The sequence below is a fragment of the Notolabrus celidotus genome, chromosome 3 (assembly GCF_009762535.1).
Source record: "Notolabrus celidotus isolate fNotCel1 chromosome 3, fNotCel1.pri, whole genome shotgun sequence".
Taxonomy (NCBI): Eukaryota; Metazoa; Chordata; class Actinopteri; order Labriformes; family Labridae; genus Notolabrus; species Notolabrus celidotus.
Window position 1 is genome coordinate 1,718,378 of NC_048274.1, and position 17,480 is coordinate 1,735,857.

The window sequence follows — 17,480 nt, forward strand, 5'->3', positions numbered from 1 at the left end:
AAGTACCACCGACGTGGTGCAGCGTCTCTCCTCCAGCTGCGTCCAGGATGTAGATGCTGTTCTGAGGATCTGCAGCACAAACCAGCAGCCGGCCGTCAGACGAGGAGCTGCAGGAGGTCAGCAGCCCCACCAGTCTGCACCTCCACTGAAACAATGACCAGACTGCTTAAGAACTATTTTGTATAATCTGCTCCTTTAATTTATAAGGGCCACATATATAAATCAACATGCTTATTTAAGCTTGTTTTCTAACACATGCATAATGTTGTCAAGAAGAAGAATATTAAGTGACCCTGCAGACTGATTATTACAAACCAGTTAAATAAAACAAGAAGTTGTTAACTGAAGAGGATGAGATTTCACTACAGGTTGCTTAATTAGAAAAATAGTCCACCCTCATCATGTAACTGAAAGAGAAAGACTAGAATGGGAAGAAGAAGAAGAAGAAGACCCACCACAGTCTGTCCGGTCTCCAGGTCTGTGACCACCATCTCCTTATCCCAGGACACTGTGACCATCCTGACAGACACAAGACGTCCTGTAATTGTTAACATTATATTTTAAGATGAATATAATTAATATAATAAAGGTTTAATCTAACCTGACATGAGGTAACTTTGTTAGTTTTAGGTGCCTTTAAATGCAAATCTATTGATTTAAACCACTTGATACCCAGAAAACTGACTTTATTTTGACTTCTTCAGGTTTTATTTCAGCTTTTTCTTTAGTGTAGTAGTTGTTCAGAGTTTTCCTGGTGTTAATAATCCTCTGACTTTCTCTGGAGAAACTTTAGACTCAGCTTTAGTTTCTGGCATTGACTGAATCAGAGGTGGATGCAGAATCTGAAGTCAAAGCCTTCACCCTGCCCTCTTTATAATGGGTGAAACTCATGGGTTGACTCCTCTGCTTGCTAAAGGGTGGTCTCATAATGGTCTATGAGAAAATAGGTCTACTTCTCACTTGATTAGTTGTTTCTATCACTAGTTTAAAGCCCTTAATGATACAGGATTCAGTTCATTTTGTCCATGAGTATTCCATTTAGACCATATAGCAGGATGTGTTCTAGGCAGAGATAACCTGTATCTGGCAGGCCCCCCTGAATCCTGCAAACGGCTGAAACTGATCCATGTATTCTTCATCTTAAAAGTGGACTCTTCCTGTTTTTGTCTCACCTGTTGCTGTTTGGGATCACAGCGCACTCAGTGATGTTTTTGCTGTGAAGTCCATCGAACACCCTGAGAGGTCTGCAGCTCTCTATATTCTGCACAGGTCAAAGGTCAGAAGCTTTAGTTTAATACCAGGTTCACAACTTTTACAGATCATCAAACAGAGGACTGAAGACATCTCCACAGACTGATGAAGACTTCTTCAATGAGAGGAATAGTTCACCCAGAGGATGGCACTGCGGTCTGAGGAGCAGCTGAGGACACGGCTGTCATTGAAGCAGAGTTGAGCTGCAGTGACGGTGTCGCTGTGGCCTTTCAACACTTTGAATGGGACCTGCAGGAACAAGAAAACATCATAGCAAGGTGTGTGTGTGTGTGTGTGTGTGTGTGTGTGTGTGTGTGTGTGTGTGTGTGTGTGTGTGTGTGTGTGTGTGTGTGTGTGTGTGTGTTGGGGTTAGGGTTAGGGTTGGGGTTGGGGTTGGGGTTAGGATTAGGGTTAGGGTTAGGGTTAGGGTTAGGGTTAGGGTTAGGGTTAGGGTTGGGGTTGGGGTTGGGGTTGGGGTTAGGATTAGGGTTAGGGTTAGGATTAGGGTTAGGGTTAGGGTTAGGGTTGGGGTTGGGGTTAGGATTAGGGTTAGGATTAGGGTTAGGGTTGGGGTTGGGGTTAGGATTAGGGTTAGGGTTAGGGTTGGGGTTGGGGTTAGGATTAGGGTTAGGATTAGGGTTAGGGTTAGGATTAGGGTTAGGATTAGGGTTAGGGTTAGGGTTAGGGTTAGGGTTAGGGTTAGGATTAGGGTTAAGGTTAGGGTTAGGGTTAGGATTAGGGTTAGGGTTAGGGTTAGGGTTAAGGTTAGGATTAGGGTTAAGGTTAGGGTTAGGGTTAGGGTTAGGGTTAAGGTTAAGGTTAGGATTAGGGTTAAGGTTAGGGTTAGGGTTAGGGTTAGGGTTGGGGTTAGGATTAGGGTTAGGGTTAAGGTTAGGGTTAGGGTTATGATTAGGGTTAGGATTAGGATTAGGGTTAGGGTTAGGATTACGGTTAGGGTTAGGGTTAGGGTTAGGGTTATGATTAGGGTTAGGGTTAGGGTTAGGATTAGGGTTAGGATTAGGGTTAGGGTTAGGGTTAGGGTTAGGGTTAGGGTTAAGGTTAGGGTTAGGGTTAGGGTTAGGGTTAAGGTTAGGGTTAGGGGTTAGGGTTAGGGTTAGGGTTAGGGTTAGGGTTGGGGTTGGGGTTGGGGTTGGGGTTAGGATTAGGGTTAGGGTTAGGGTTAGGGTTAAGGTTAGGGTTAGGATTAGGGTTAGGGTTAGGGTTAGGGTTAACCCTAATCCTAGGGTTAGGATTAGGATTAGGGTTAGGGTTAGGGTTAGGATTACGGTTAGGGTTAGGGTTATGATTAGGGTTAGGATTAGGATTAGGGTTAGGGTTAGGATTACGGTTAGGGTTAGGGTTAGGGTTATGATTAGGGTTAGGATTAGGATTAGGGTTAGGGTTAGGGTTAGGATTACGGTTAGGGTTAGGGTTAGGGTTAGGGTTAGGATTAGGATTAGGGTTAGGGTTAGGATTACGGTTAGGGTTAGGGTTAGGGTTAGGGTTGGGGTTGGGGTTGGGGTCGGGGTTAGGGTTAGGGTTAGGGTTAGGGTTAGGATTAGGGTTAGGATTAGGGTTAGGATTAGGGTTAGGGTTAGGATTAGGGTTAGGATTAGGGTTAGGGTTAGGATTAGGGTTAGGGTTAGGGTTAGGGTTATGGTCAGGATTAGGGTTAGGGTTAGGATTAGGGTTAGGATTAGGGTTAGGTTTAGGGTTAGGATTAGGGTCAGGATTAGGGTTAGGGTTAGGATTACGATTAGGGTTAAGGTTAGGTTTAGGGTGAGGGTTAGGGTTAGGATTAGGGTTAGGATTAGGGTTAGGGTTAGGGTCAGGATTAGGGTTAGGGTTAGGGTTAGGATTAGGATTAGGGTTAGGGTTAGGATTAGGGTTAGGTTTAGGGTTAGGATTAGGGTCAGGATTAGGGTTAGGGTTAGGATTACGATTAGGGTTAAGGTTAGGTTTAGGGTTAGGGTTAGGGTTAGGATTAGGGTCAGGATTAGGGTTAGGGTTAGGGTTAGAACCAGAACCAGAACCAAACTCATGCAAACAGAACCAGAACAAAACTCAAGCAAATAGAACCAGAGCCGAATCAGAACCGAACCAGAACCAAAACCAAACTCAACCAGAACCGAACCGGAACCGAACCAGAACCGAACCGGAACCGAACCAGAACCGAACCGGAATCGAACCAGAACCGAACCGGAACCGAACTCAAGCAAACAGAAACAGAACCGAACCAGAACCGAACCGGAACCGAACCAGAACCGAACCGGAACCGAACTCAAGCAAACAGAAACAGAAACAGAACCGAACCAGAACCGAACCAGAACCGAACCGGAACCGAACCAGAACCGAACCAGAAACAAAACCAAACTCAACCAGAACCGAACCAGAACCGAACCAGAGCCGAACCGGAACCGAACTCAAGCAAACTGAACCAGAATCAAAACCAAACTCAACCAGAACCAAGCAAGAACCGAACCGGAACCGAACCAGAACCGAACCGGAATCAAACTCAAGCAAACAGAACCAAACATTATTAATGTCCTCAGGTTTGCATTGAGTAAAATCAGATGCCTCAGTTTGGATGGGCTGATCCGATTTCTCCTCTCAGTGAGTATTTGCCCGGTCTTTGAGAAGAACCCTAACCCTTATGGAGAGAATATTGTGTCTTTAATATGCAATCAAAAATAATGGATTTGAGAACAAAAAACAATTTTGCAAACAAAATTATGATTTGAAAAATATGAAATAATGCTATGAATAAAGGAAATATATTTGTGATTAAAAATGTATCTTTATAAATCCACTCTTTTTTTGTTACAAACAAAATTATTATTCTCACTAACCACAGATTTGTTTGCGTTTCCAGTTTTTGCGTTTGCGTTTCCAGTTTTTGCATTTGCGTTTCTACATAACTGTCATGGGCGGGACCTCCCCTGAGAGATGCAAGAAGCCTCCTGATTGGTCAGTCTCACTCAGAGAGACGGAGTGACAACTTCCGCCCCAACAAGTTGTTGCCGCTGTTATCGCCCTACTGGTTTCTACCGTTTCTACGCTAACTGGTTTCCGTGATCCAGCTGTGTTGTATTTACTTACAGACAGGCGCTGTGTTCTGCTTCAGACACAAGATTCGCCACACATTTACAAACATATTAACAGAAGTTCTCGGGTCTCATCTCACATCTACTGCAGCAACAATGGTCGGATCAGTGAGCAGTGCATCACAGCTACCCACGAAAGTCATTAAATATGTAAAAATAAAGTATTTTCAAACTTAAACGGAGTTGGATTCGTTCCCACGAGAGCAAAATGTGATTAAGTCAAGAGACCGCTACCTAAGCTCGTGAGCCACGAAGCTCACTTTGATTCAGTGATTCTGACAGGTATCAATCAACTACTTCATCATCCAGGTCACAGCCAGGGAACATGTTAGTCTGTGTTCACCTGAAACAACTGGTTTCCTTGAGTTCATATCAGGAAATACTGGACCATGTTTAGCGAAAGTTTCCTCCAAACTTCGGCCTCATTAACCTCTGAACTGCAGCACACTACTACACCTCACTCTGTGACAGGTAAATACTTTATAACGGTGACCATCTAACCCACAGAACTCGGTTAAAGTACACCTTTAGACGGTTTACGTGGAGCCGTGGGAACACAGTGCAGGAGGAGTTTTCAAGTCGTGTCTCAGTTAGAGTCTACTACAGGAAGAATAACTCGGGTGAAGGAATCAAAAGATCACAGCCATCTACAAAAATACAGCTAAGAAAAGACAAAGGACAGTGTTGCTCCGCAATGTATTTTATAATCACTGTTTAAAACATTATTGAACTCCACGCCAGGTAACACTTTACCTGATGTTCGTCACTTTTTGCCTTTGTGAATATGTGTAGGTCTGAAGTGTGCTGTAAGGCAGCAGCTAATAAAGCATCTCTACCTACAAACACCTTACTAAATATATTGAGGTATTTCCTCACACAGACACAGAGTAATCTGTTGTTTTAGACGAGCACAGACCAAAATGTTACCCCACGTGAGCGTGTATAATATTTCAGTGACAGAACTATATTATCTCAGTAGAGTTCGTGGCATAGTGGTTGTGTTTGTGGAATGAGACTTTTGGCCTCGTGAATTTTGTTCGCGTAAGATCGAGTCTGTGTTTTTGTTCGTCTTTGCATATATTTTTGTAGATGTCTGTGATCCTGTGATTCCTTCACCGGAGTTATTCTTCCTGTAGTAAACTCTAACTGAGACACGACTTGAAAACTCCTCCTGCACTGTGTTCCCACGGCTCCACGTAAACCGTCTAAAGGTGTACTTTAACCGAGTTCTGTGGGTTAGATGGTCACCGTTATAAAGTATTTACCTGTCACAGAGTGAGGTGTAGTAGTGTGCTGCAGTTCAGAGGTTAATGAGGCCGTAGTTTGGAGGAAACTTTCGCTAAACATGGTCCAGTATTTCCTGATATGAACTCAAGGAAACCAGTTGTTTCAGGTGAACACAGACTAACATGTTCCCTGGCTGTGACCTGGATGATGACGTAGTTGATGGATACCTGTCAGAATCACTGAATCAAAGTGAGCTTCGTGGCTCACGAGCTTAGGTAGCGGTCTCTTGACTTAATCACATATTGCTCTCGTGGGAACGAATCCAACTCTGTTTAAGTTTGAAAATACTTTATTTTTACATATTTAATGACTTTCGTGGGTAGCTGTGATGCACTGCTCACTGATCCGACCATTGTTGCTGCAGTAGATGTGAGATGAGACCCAAGAACTTCTGTTAATATGTTTGTAAATGTGTGGCGAATCTTGTGTCTGAAGCAGAACACAGCGCCTGTCTGTAAGTAAATACAACACAGCTGGATCGAGAAACAGGTACGTTTTGCGTAACATATCTGTCTATTTTCTGTCTTATTGGTGCTTTTAAGGTTACACTTGTCGTTCGTTCTTCCAGTGTTTTTTTCCCCTAACCGTTTTAGACGGCGGTATCAGACATTAACACCTAACACGCTGTGTGCTCGTCATAAGTGACTGACTTTATTACCGCCCGGCTCATAATAACAGTTACCTCAGTAAACTGCTTCCTGATGCTGCTTTCTGGTACCAGCGACAGTGATAAATAAAACATGATCAAACCCTAAGGGTTGAAGATCAGTGAAAATATGGCCCCTTTTATGCTTTTAGTTTCTTTTTACTTAACTTAAAGGAGGAATGACCCCTCAACAATCCACACACACGCCTCCTGATTTGTTCTGATAGTATATCTAATGAAAAAGTTCGTTTATTTATTTATAAACAGGCCAATAACTATGAAATTGGGATAACTGTCACTAAAGCCGGGCGGTAATAAAGTCAGTCACTAATGACGAGCACACAGCGTGTTAGGTGTTAATGTCTGATACCGCCGTCTAAAACGGTTAGGGGAAAAAAACACTGGAAGAACGAACGACAAGTGTAACCTTAATAGCACCAATAAGACAGAAAATAGACAGGTATGTTACGCAAAACGTACCTGTTTCTCGATGTTGATATGTCTCCCTTCGCGGCAACAGCTTGTTGGGGCGGAAGTTGTCACACCGTCTCTCTGAGTGAGACTGACCAATCAGGAGGCTTCTTGCATCTCTCAGGGGAGGTCCCGCCCATGACAGTTATGTAGAAACGCAAATGCAAAAACTGGAAACGCAAACGCAAAAACTGGAAACGCAAAAACTGGAAACGCAAAAACTGGAAATGCAAACGCAAAAACTGGAAACGCAAAAACTGGAAACGCAAAAACTGGAAACGCAAACGCAAAAACTGGAAACGCAAACAAATCTGTGGTTAGTGAGAATAATAATTTTGTTTGTAACAAAAAAAGAGTGGATTTATAAAGATACATTTTTAATCACAAATATATTTCCTTTATTCATAGCATTATTTCATATTTTTCAAATCATAATTTTGTTTGCAAAATTGTTTTTTGTTCTCAAATCCATTATTTTTGATTGCATATTAAAGACACAATATTATCTCCATATGATACACAGCCTCCCCTCCATCACCTGTATCCTATATCCTCACGTGATTGGCCGTATGGCCGCCATGCCAGCAGAGCTGGGGCTGAGCACTGTGAGAGCTAGCAGGGAAAGGAACAAACTGGGAGCCGGCTCTCTCTGGATACGAGCCGGCTCTTCTGATTCACTATAAAGCATCGACTCTCAGAGCCGCAGACTTTGATCATGACACATCACTAATGTGATTAATCTGTGTCACAGTTATGAGGGGTTCCTTAGACAGTGTTCTCACCTGTAAGGTCCCTGGCTCCAAAAAGTTTGAGAACCCTGCTGTAGACGAACGATGCATGTCCGTGAACGCAGCATACCTGGCTAACGGTCGAGCTAACGTTCCTCTTACCTGAGTCTCTCGGCTCCTCTCTCCTCCTGATCTCTCCTCCTCTTCAGTCTCCTCTGACCCCTCCTCTCCTCCCGGAGGATCCTTCACTGATAACGGGTCGATGGTTTTCGTAGTCATTTTAAAGTTTTCGATGGAAACTTTGTTAGCATAAACTTTAGCTCCTCACTGTGACAGTCGCCATAGCAACAGTTAATTGTTATGTTGCCTTCACGGACTAAAGTCAATAACAGACTGTGGAAGTTTCAGCTCTCAAAGAAAGTTTACTTATCAATAAAAGGTTTTTAATGAATCTTAGACTTTTAATCCCTTGAATACTTCCTCTGAACATCCTACTCCTTTCTTACTAACTTTTTCTTCCCTTTCTCCTACCTTTTACTTTATTTTTGACATAAATTACACCAAATCAGTAAAAATCAACAAAAACAAAAACCATCACATTTAAAAGTGAATCATTTTATTATTCTAAACAAAACCAACAGAAAATCTCTAGTGTAGCTGAAGGCAGAGAGGACAGAGGTCGGCTCTGATGTGTGTTTTCTTCCTAGTGTTGGTCGTCCTCACAGAGGACACGCTTCATGATTCTTCACCAGGTCTCCTGTGACTTGATCGTCTTCAGTCTGTCGAGGAAACACAGATATTAAAACAGTTTGTTATATATTAAGAAAGTATTCTTTTGATGTCACTCTTTAACTCTTGAACTATCTCTCTGACCTCTTCAGCAGCTCCTCCGTTGACACCTGTCCCCCCTCACCGTCGCTGTCCTCCTCACTGTCCCCTGAGCTGCTGTCAGACGCCTCCTTCTTACTCTTCTTCTGCTGCTTCCCTTTGTGTTTGTGCTTCTTATGTTTCTTCTTCTGTGGGAAAAATAAATATACATGTAGTGAGCCGAGAAGAACCAAACAGTCGGGAGAAGTTTGATCTTCTTCTGATTCACTTCTCTACCTTCTTCTCCTTCTTGTGTTTGTGCTGCTTCTTGCTCTTGTGTTTTTTGTCTTTGCTCCTCTTGCTCGGCGTCTCCTCCTCAGTCAGGGAGCGGGCGGAGGTGGCGCCTCCTGTGGCTGAGCAGGGGAACAACAGGCAGAGCTAATTCAACATTCATATTCCAGGATAAACTTTGTGAAACCAGATTAAAATAATTTCAGTTTTTAGGAGTGTGATGTTTGTTTGTCTTCGATGTTCAGATGATCGTGGACTCACAGCGAGAAGCTGAAGGAGGCGGCAGCTTCGGACCAAACTCCTCTTCCTCTCGTGCCGACTTCAGAGTTGAGACCACGGCTTAAAATAAACAAACAGCAGGGAAAGTTAGAAACAAAAACGAACATCTAAACTCCACTTCTACCCCTAAACTGCATGTTTGTTATCCCTTTTTAATTGTGTTCACTTATGCACAGTTAGTTTCCATATTTCAAGTCTGGAAGTCAAACAGCATCAGTATGCTAACAATTAAGGCAGATCAGCAACTCCTTAGTCTTTTAGGTATAGGTACTATATTTCTAAATCAAAGTCTGCTGGCTTATATTTTAATGTAAAAGATGTTCTTGGTTTCAAAAAAGCAACTTGATCTTGATTTTGTGATTTTATCTGACTCTAAAAACAGAAATGACCATTCAACTCTGAGCTGAATGTGGTCAGATGTACCTGCTCCTGCTGGCTAAAGCATCTCCTGAAGCAATCACAACATTATTTTGTGCACTTTGAAGTACCTTGTAACAGAAATGAGCTCTATAAATAAACTTGTCTTCTTTTTTCTTAGTTCTTTAGACCCTAAAACATGTAAAAAAAAAAAAAATGGAAGTTTGAAAATCCCTCAATTCCTCTCTGATATCTCTCCATCGTCAGACAGTTTTCATTCAATGACAGCCTGCTATGTTACTGAATCAATGACAAAGTCTACGTTAAAATAAAACATGACAGTGGCATTGTTTCATTTCAGACCCTACCTGACAGAACACGCAACACAGCTCCTGGTTCAAGCTCTTGTAATGTCACGCATTGACTACTGCAACTCTCTACTGGCAGGCCTCCCTGCATTCACAGTTAAACCTCTGCAAATGATCCAGAACGCAGCAGCAGCACGTCTGCTCTTCAACCAGCCTAAGACAGCTCATGTCACTCCCCTGCTCATCTCACTACACTGGCTTCCAGTTGCAGCTCGCATCAGATACAAAACTCTAATCATGACTTACAAAGCAGGAACCAAAACCGCTCCAGTTTACCTGGAACCCCTCATCCAGGTCTACTGCCCTTCTCGCCCACTATGCTCAGCCTCTGAAAAGCGCCTAGTGCTTCCAGCACACAAGGCCTCAAAATCACTAGCTGGACTCTTCTCTTCTGTTGCCCCTAAATGGTGGAATGAATTGGCCAACTGCATTCGATCTGCAGAGTCCCTCTCTACTTTCAAAAGACAGCTAGAGATGTATTCTCAACCTTACCGGCAGCACAAGCTTCATTTTCTTAGATATTTACAGAGTTTTCTCCTCCACATCAAAAACCTGACCTGACTTTTATAAGATAACAAATAAAAACAAATGTGTGTTTCATATGTTACGTCTGTTCTTACCTGTCTGTTTGTTAGACGTGTTGCTGGATGTTTTTGAAGAAGAGGGGCCAGAGGAAGAGAAAGGGGGAACAGCGGGGATTTTGAAGAGGTTTATCGGCTGCGGTTGCACCTCGTCCTTCTTTGTCTCCTTTGCCTCCTCCTCATCATCACTCTCTGATGAAGACGAGGATTTCTCATCTGAAGAGCCGGCAAAGATCGCTTTGAACAGATCCATTGGAGGTCTGCTCTCCTCCTCTTCCTCCTCCTCTTCTTCTGCAACACCTTCCTTGGCCTTCTCCTAACAAAGAGGACACAGGGTCAGACTTCCCCACTGACTGAAAGACTCAGTGAGTTTGGTCACATGTTCTGGACTCACCTCCTCTGCTTTGTGGTCTGGAGATTGATGGCTGGTGCTGGTGGAGGCAGGGAGAGCAAGTACGGGTTTGGTGTCAGTTTGATTTCTTGCAGCGCTGAGGAGCTCACTCAGCGGGTCCTTCTTCTTCTCCTCCTCCTCTTTCTCCTTCTGCTTTGAGACGTCCCACCGAGACCTCTTCCCGGGCTCTGGAGGCTGTGAAGGAGCTGAGGAGGAAGAGAAGGAGGTGAGCACTCAGTCCAGAGGATAATGTCACCCACATGGGAATAATTGCATCACACTTCAATGTAGGAAGTGATTTGAATCATTGCCTTTTAGGGCTCAGGCATATTTTATCTTTATGTTTACATAATTAACTGAATTTTAAAATGCCCAAAGAGTTTACCTGCTGTGTCTTTGGTCTCAGTTACAGTCAGGAAGTTGAAGACTGAAAACTTGTCCCTCTTCACCTTCGGCATACCGATCATACCAGACCTGAGGGAGCAACAACAGCCAGAGTTATTTAGTTTGAAGGATGTATGAGAGTCAAACTGAACAGAAACCGTTCAAAGACAAACAGGGGAATCAGGATGGGACTTCCTGTCATGATCAAACGGCTGTGTGACGTACCCGGGGTAGGGGTCGGGGACGTTGAACCTCTTGCAGAGCAGTTTGTCAGGATGCCACTCAAACGATTCCCTGGTCAGTTTTCCAAACATCTTCATCTTTACTGCGGACTGTTTGTCGTCCACGTCACCCTGAAACCAAAACGACCACAAACAGACGCTTAGACTCCAAACTCAACCCTTCTGCTCAGATACTCCCTGTGCCTTGTTTTGAAGCGTACAGTCTGTGTTGCATGCAGACATTTACACTGTAGATATGCTCTAATAAAAGGCGATATTCAGGTGCATTGTGGGAAATGTAGGCTCAGTTGTCTTAGCCTCTGTTTCTTAGATTTAGACCTTTCAGGGTGATCCCTTCAAATGTCTCACAGAGCAACAACCCTAAACAAACACATTAAATTAGGATGATTCAAACTAAGCTGAACACTTTAAGAATCATTTCTGAAGCTGTCCCCTCACCTCCTCGTCCCTGCTGACCTCCACGCTGTCAGTATCCTCCTCGTGTTTGCCTCGGGTGAAGCGAGAGTTGAGCATAGAGGAGCTGGGTCTGTAGAGGATGGAGGCTCGGACAAACTCCTCCCGCTCACGGCTTCGCTCCCACTCCGTCAACCCGCAGTCCAAACTCTGATCCAGAGCGTCTGAGACACACAGAGGAAGAGGACCGGTTTGAATCTGGATCCATCCGTGACGCCTGAATCTAACTGTTTTAGATTCTCTCCTCTCTCAACAATGAATGAACAGTGAAAGTCTTCTGAGGAACAGACTGTGGTAAGACACGTTTGCAAAGGATGATGGGACATCTTGGACCTCTCACCTTTTTCTCCCTGTTTCAGGCGGTTCACGTACATCTCATAGCGCGCCTGTTTGCTGGGGTTCTTCTCAAAGGGTTTGAAGGTGTGTGAGGTGGTCTGGACTCCCTTCCAGGCTGCCAGAGCCTCCTGCTGCTGCAGGAAGTCGGAGGGGCCGGCTGCCTTTGCAGCAAGAGACCCAGCCAGAGTCACTGCAGACCGCAAGGCTTCCTGGGAGACTGAGGTTGGGGGTTTAATGGGGGGCACACCGGAGGAGTTACGGAGGTTTTGTAGTCGCTCTCTGTCTTGAGGACTCAGCAGCTCCATGACTGAGCTGGGACCTGATCCAGGTTCAGGAAGAAGAGGGAAACTTACATTTTTATTTATTCAGATCAAAGAAATCTATCAGCACTAAGTTCTTATGAATAAAGACACACTCATTTCTGCCTACCTAGACTTTCCATGAGTTTAGATTTGTACAGAAAATGTCTACTCAGTTTTTTTTCTTGCAAGTCTTTCTCACACATTTATCAGCTGGTTTTGACACTAAGTCGTACCCTGCAGGGTGTCTTCTCCCAGCATCGTCCTCCTCTGGCTGGAGTCCAGCTGGTGACGTCCTCCTTGTTCAGGCTCCTCTTTGACCATGTGTCCTCTGGAAGTCTTCAGAGCCTCAGCCAGAGCGGGGCTGACCCCAGAGAGAGTGGAAACATCAACTGATGGGCGGAAACGATGGACCGGACGATAGTCTCGGGGCAGGTCAGGAGGAGGGAAGATCTACAGACAGAGACGATCACATTAGTGACAGAGTTCATTTGTCAGTGATGGATGAAAAAAGGTTTTATGATGCTCACAGTTTTATCCTTGGCTGGATTCTGGGCCAGAGTGAATCCCTCCAGGATTTTGCCGAGGTATGACGCATCTCTGCTTTTGTCTGAGAACAGAGAATGTGGGTGAGTTCTCAGAACATTTTAAAGTGAAAGAAAAGAAGAATTCATCAAAAAAGAGACTTTATTAAAAAGTATATTCAGTTATGTTTAAACATCGGTTTGCACCCTGACAGGTCTGTGATACAAACCGCCCATTTGCCTAAACCTTAATCTAAATGAGAGGTTTTTTTAACATTTTATTGCAGAAAAATCTGACTCAAGATTTCATCTTGAAGAGTCCCACATGGTTCTCTTCTGTTAACTTTTTGTGTATGAATTAAAAATCCTTTCCTATGTGGACTTAGCAACTTGTCTCATATCAGCAGTAAAATAATAGTCGACCAATAACTCTGTCAGCTCCAGCTTTTATCTGAAGAGCTGCCGTGTCTGAGTAAACAATCCTAAGTTTGTTGGCCTGATCTTTGTCATTCAAAACTTGACAAACTTCCCAGAACCCTTCAGGTTTTCCCGTCTGTGTTACCTCTGTTCTTCTTGTACTGCTGTGGAGCCGTCCAGCCGTACAGGCCGTCCCCGGGCTCCTCTCCTCCCAGCACTTTGTCGTATCTGGACATGGAGTCTCTGTGATAAACATCTTCATCGTCATCCTCCAGGGCTCCCACCCCGAACGCCTGCAGGTCAAAGGTCACAGGTAGCCACATTAAGTTACAATAACTTTTTGTCTTGCGTCAAAATGTCAAACCTCATCTGGCTCACCTGTCCGGCTACACCTCCTCTCCGTTGGCCTCTCTGTGCTCCTCCAAACAGCCGGCTCCTGGCCTCAGACTGAGGTCTGAAGAGGTCAATGTGTTCAGAGGCTCCCCCACCCAGCAGGGCGAGGCCGGGGTCCAGACCGCGGTATCCAAGACCCTGAACCCCCACCTTAGGAGTGAAGTCAATCGGAATCACGTCCTTAGGTGCAAAGGTGACGTTCTCTGGAGCAAACTCTTCATCGTCATCACCCTCCTGCAGAGAGGAAGAGGAAGAGACATGAAACCTGTGTCTGCTGGAGCAGGGTTTTCTTTTTCCTGAGCTAAAGACGAGTCTGGTGTTGAACTGAGAGGACACGAGTCAGGACAGACTTGACGTAGGAAGGACTACCCCAGAATCTAAAGGACGAGGTACATCTATAACACTTAATATCTGGTGGCCAAATCAGAAGACAGAGGCTAAAACATCTCCAGACAATAGCAGATGGTTCTGGAAAGGACAGAAGCTGTTTCACCCACCTCTGAGTCCTCTGATCCAGCAGGGGGCAGCGTGCAGCCGAAAAGTCTCTGACCTCCATCTGTCACAAGGAGAGAGAAGTGAAGGTTAGAAAGATACAGGACTCATGTTACAAGAGAAAGATACACAGGCTCCGATAAAGAAACATTACAAGTACGACTAGAACTCAGTCTGCAGTGGGAGCAGCTCTGAACTGGACTCTCAGACGTACCAGTCTGCTGTCTGCGAGCTTTCCTCTTCACACGAGGCCCGACACCCTGACCCTCCTTCCAGCCCATCTTCCTCAGCAGCTCCACCCCGATGGATAACCTGAGAAACAAATCAAACACACCTCAGAGAGTACTCAACAAGCAGCTCTAACTCCTGAATACACTTCCTTTTCAGAAGATCCTGGTCCTGGTTTTCAGAGGTGTGCATAATTACCTGGCAGGTGCGATCAGCTCCTCCAGGAGAGTGTCTCCAGGGATCAGTGCTGACTGAGCATTGACAGCTCTCGCCTTCTCTTTGACGGCGTCTCTGCGACTGGACGTGAACTCCAGACTGGTGGTGATCTCTCTGGGAGCGATGCCGTGCTCACCGAAGTCCTGATGCACAAGAAAAAAAAATAGTAAGTTACGTCTCTCTGCACAAAGAGTAAATTAAAGTGACTGTTATTACTCCAGCCTTTAGTTTTCTCATTATAAGGCTGTAATGGACGAATTTAAGCCCCAATGGAAAGGTTTGAGGGATAACTTTTGTTGTAATTAGTGAATGCAGCAGTACCTCATCGTCCATGAAGTCTTCAGGTCTGGCATGATGCTGTTTGTCAGGTTTCTGCTGCCGTGATGACACAAAGGTTGACGGGGCCCAGCCTACAGAGGGACACAACAACACAACAATCACATATAATAATAACAATTAGAAGAAGAAGAAGAAGAAGAAGAAGAAGAAGAAGAATGTGTGCTTATAGATCACTGAAATATCACAATAAAAGAGGAAAACAGAGAGAATAAAAGAGGACTTTCAAACACTGGTGGACTGTAGGAAGGCATAAATGAAGCACCATTGATCAAATGTAAGAAATTTAAGGAAGCTTTGGATACAAATGAGTCTTCAAGTGGTTTTAAAGATAATACTGATGCAGCAATTCTGAAGATTGCCAGTCAGCAGACAACAAAATGTTCAATTTAAAAAGAATCCTCAGCTGGTTTGGAGAGATGCAATCACTTCTACAGATGGATTTGTGTGGCTGTAGTTATTTGAGTGTCATTATTTACACAATGTTAAATATATCAACAGCTGTGACTCTGGAAGAGACGGGCATTTTTCACTATCTTACCATCCTACTTCGTTCAAATAGACAGAAATAAACTGATTTATTAAGAAAATAGCGACAACAGTAGATACACAGATGCTCAGAGAAACAATGAAGACAGAAGCTGGGTGGAACATATTTAAGTGAAGGTCAAACTTTCTGGATAATCATGTTATTATCTTTGTTGACAACCTTCCTGGAAGTGTGCATCAGGTCAGCAGTGATCTGTCGGGTCAGAAAAGGTCAGCAGGTGAGGAGGTGTAAGGATTTGGCAGCACTGACCTTCTTTAGAGCCGACTGTGTTGAAGTAACCGGCTGAGAAACCTCCAGTGAACGCTCCATGGAACCTCTGATATCGTCCCTTCTCATCCTTCACTGTCTGCTCGTGGAGAGGGACGGGTTTCTTTGGGGCCTCATCTACAACAAACACACACAGACATACAACCACATGTTTAACACACATTATTTCACATTCTCAATGTTAGAGAGAGTAAACACAGGGCTCAGATCCTACACTTGACTCTCTTAAATGCATTATAAATCCTCATAATTAAGATTAATTTAAGTGGGTGGATGATACTAACCATTAGCTGCCTAAAACTGATGTATTACATTAATATCTGATGATAGAAGTATGCACATAAGTTTAACACCAAGAGGATACATGAGTTCACATGAAGGACCAAACTTATACAATTTCTTAATGTGGTGATAGTTTAATTTGTATTTCAGGGGTTATTAAAATACAGTAACTTTTACAACACACTATAATTGTGCAAGCAACATGACAACAAATCTTGAATTTGAATAGAATAATAACCTGTTTTGATAATTTATTGTAAGCCGAATTATCAAGCACAAAGTGTTCTTTCACTATAAATCTGATTCAGAGATCTAAAAAGATGTATTTTCATCACTTTGGCAGGATAAAGTTAAATTAGTAAACACTTGAATAACATTTGGTGTTTCTCTAAATAGCTTGTTAGCCAGCTAGCTGTTTGTTAGCTTAGCACCCATTAGAGCCGTTGGGTTCTAATTATCGCCTCAATATGAAGCGTGTTAATGTGCAATGAAGAAGTTAGATTATAGAGGATTTAAAAGTGTCTCTACCTTCCTCCAGAGGCTCCAAAGGAGTCCCGAAAGTCACAAAATCCTCGTCGCTGTCGCTGTCGGACGCCATGTTGCTTCCGCGACCACGGAAGCCGCTGAAGGACAAATCTAGGAACCAAAAAGCGAATGACTTCAAGGTTTCAGATGTTTTGGAGAAACGACGACATCGTGTGAGAGGGATGCTGAAATGTGAGTGTCTGGAAATGATTGCATTGTTGTTTTTAATTTAAAGAAACCAAGATATCTGCAAAACATGTGCCAAAGTACAAATGAAGGGTCGAATAGTCGGTTAATCGATTAGTTGAATGCCAGATAATTATCATTATAGGAGTTTTTCATGAAATTATAGGCTATTTCATGGTCCCAGTTTAAAGAACTTAATGATTGGCTGTTTCTTCTTTTTGATTATCTAAATACGCCACTTTTAAGTAAATAAGTAAGTAAATAAATTTAAAATAGATAGATAGATAGATAGAATGATTGATTGATTGATTGATTGATTGATTGATTGATTGATTGATTGATTGATTGTCATGCCACCTGTTGCCTCTTCACCCAGGTCGGTATTGTAAATGAGAATTGGTTCTGAGTTGACTTACCTGGTAAAGTAAAGTTAAAATAAATAAATTAAAAATAGATAGATAAACAGATAGATAGACAGACAGACAGACAGACAGACAGACAGACAGACAGACAGACAGATAGATAGATAGATAGATAGATAGATAGATAGATAGATAGATTGTCATGCCACCTGTGTTGCCTCTTCACCCAGGTCGTTATTGTAAATGAGAATTGGTTCTGAGTTGACTTACCTTGTAAAATAAAGGTAACATAAATAAGATCTAGATAGATAGATAGATAGATAGATAGATAGATAGATATGGCAGTCCTGTGGAGGTCTTGGCTATCAGGTGTCCCCCCCACAGTACTTTCAGTTTGTCATTTGTTTCCTTTGGGCCTGACATCACT

At 43.4% G+C, this 17,480-nt stretch overlaps 2 protein-coding genes across 5 annotated transcripts in view; both read right to left on the minus strand.

Moving 5' to 3' along the window:
- The window catches only part of LOC117810191 (WD repeat-containing protein 88-like), a 20,155-nt gene extending 12,297 nt beyond the window's left edge, over nt 1-7,858 (minus strand). For 2 of the 3 annotated variants that reach the window (XM_034679882.1, XM_034679881.1), the window contains exons 1-5: nt 7,650-7,858; nt 1,390-1,500; nt 1,173-1,261; nt 456-519; nt 7-145 (exon numbers count right to left, since the gene is read on the minus strand). In XM_034679882.1, the coding sequence (XP_034535773.1) occupies nt 7-145; nt 456-519; nt 1,173-1,261; nt 1,390-1,500; nt 7,650-7,766 (520 nt within the window). In that variant the 5' untranslated portion in view covers nt 7,767-7,858. The other variant, XM_034679883.1, reaches the window with a different exon arrangement.
- A 228-nt stretch (nt 7,859-8,086) lies between these two features.
- Nucleotides 8,087-16,640, minus strand: gpatch1 (G patch domain containing 1). 2 transcript variants are annotated; one of them, XM_034679869.1, is made up of 20 exons: nt 16,509-16,640; nt 15,681-15,815; nt 14,867-14,955; nt 14,528-14,688; nt 14,316-14,413; nt 14,107-14,165; nt 13,595-13,843; nt 13,362-13,509; nt 12,806-12,885; nt 12,512-12,728; nt 11,981-12,295; nt 11,626-11,804; nt 11,171-11,298; nt 10,947-11,035; nt 10,565-10,767; nt 10,210-10,480; nt 8,847-8,924; nt 8,592-8,707; nt 8,361-8,503; nt 8,087-8,266 (listed from the first exon to the last, which is right to left on the minus strand). In XM_034679869.1, the coding sequence occupies exons 1-20, from the start codon at nt 16,576-16,578 to the stop codon at nt 8,233-8,235; spliced, it is 2,862 nt and encodes a 953-aa protein (XP_034535760.1). In that variant the 5' UTR covers nt 16,579-16,640; the 3' UTR covers nt 8,087-8,232. The 2 variants fall into 2 exon arrangements, with proteins under 2 accessions (XP_034535760.1, XP_034535759.1); XM_034679868.1 differs by having other exon boundaries at nt 10,210-10,486.
- Nucleotides 16,641-17,480: the final 840 nt, after the last annotated feature.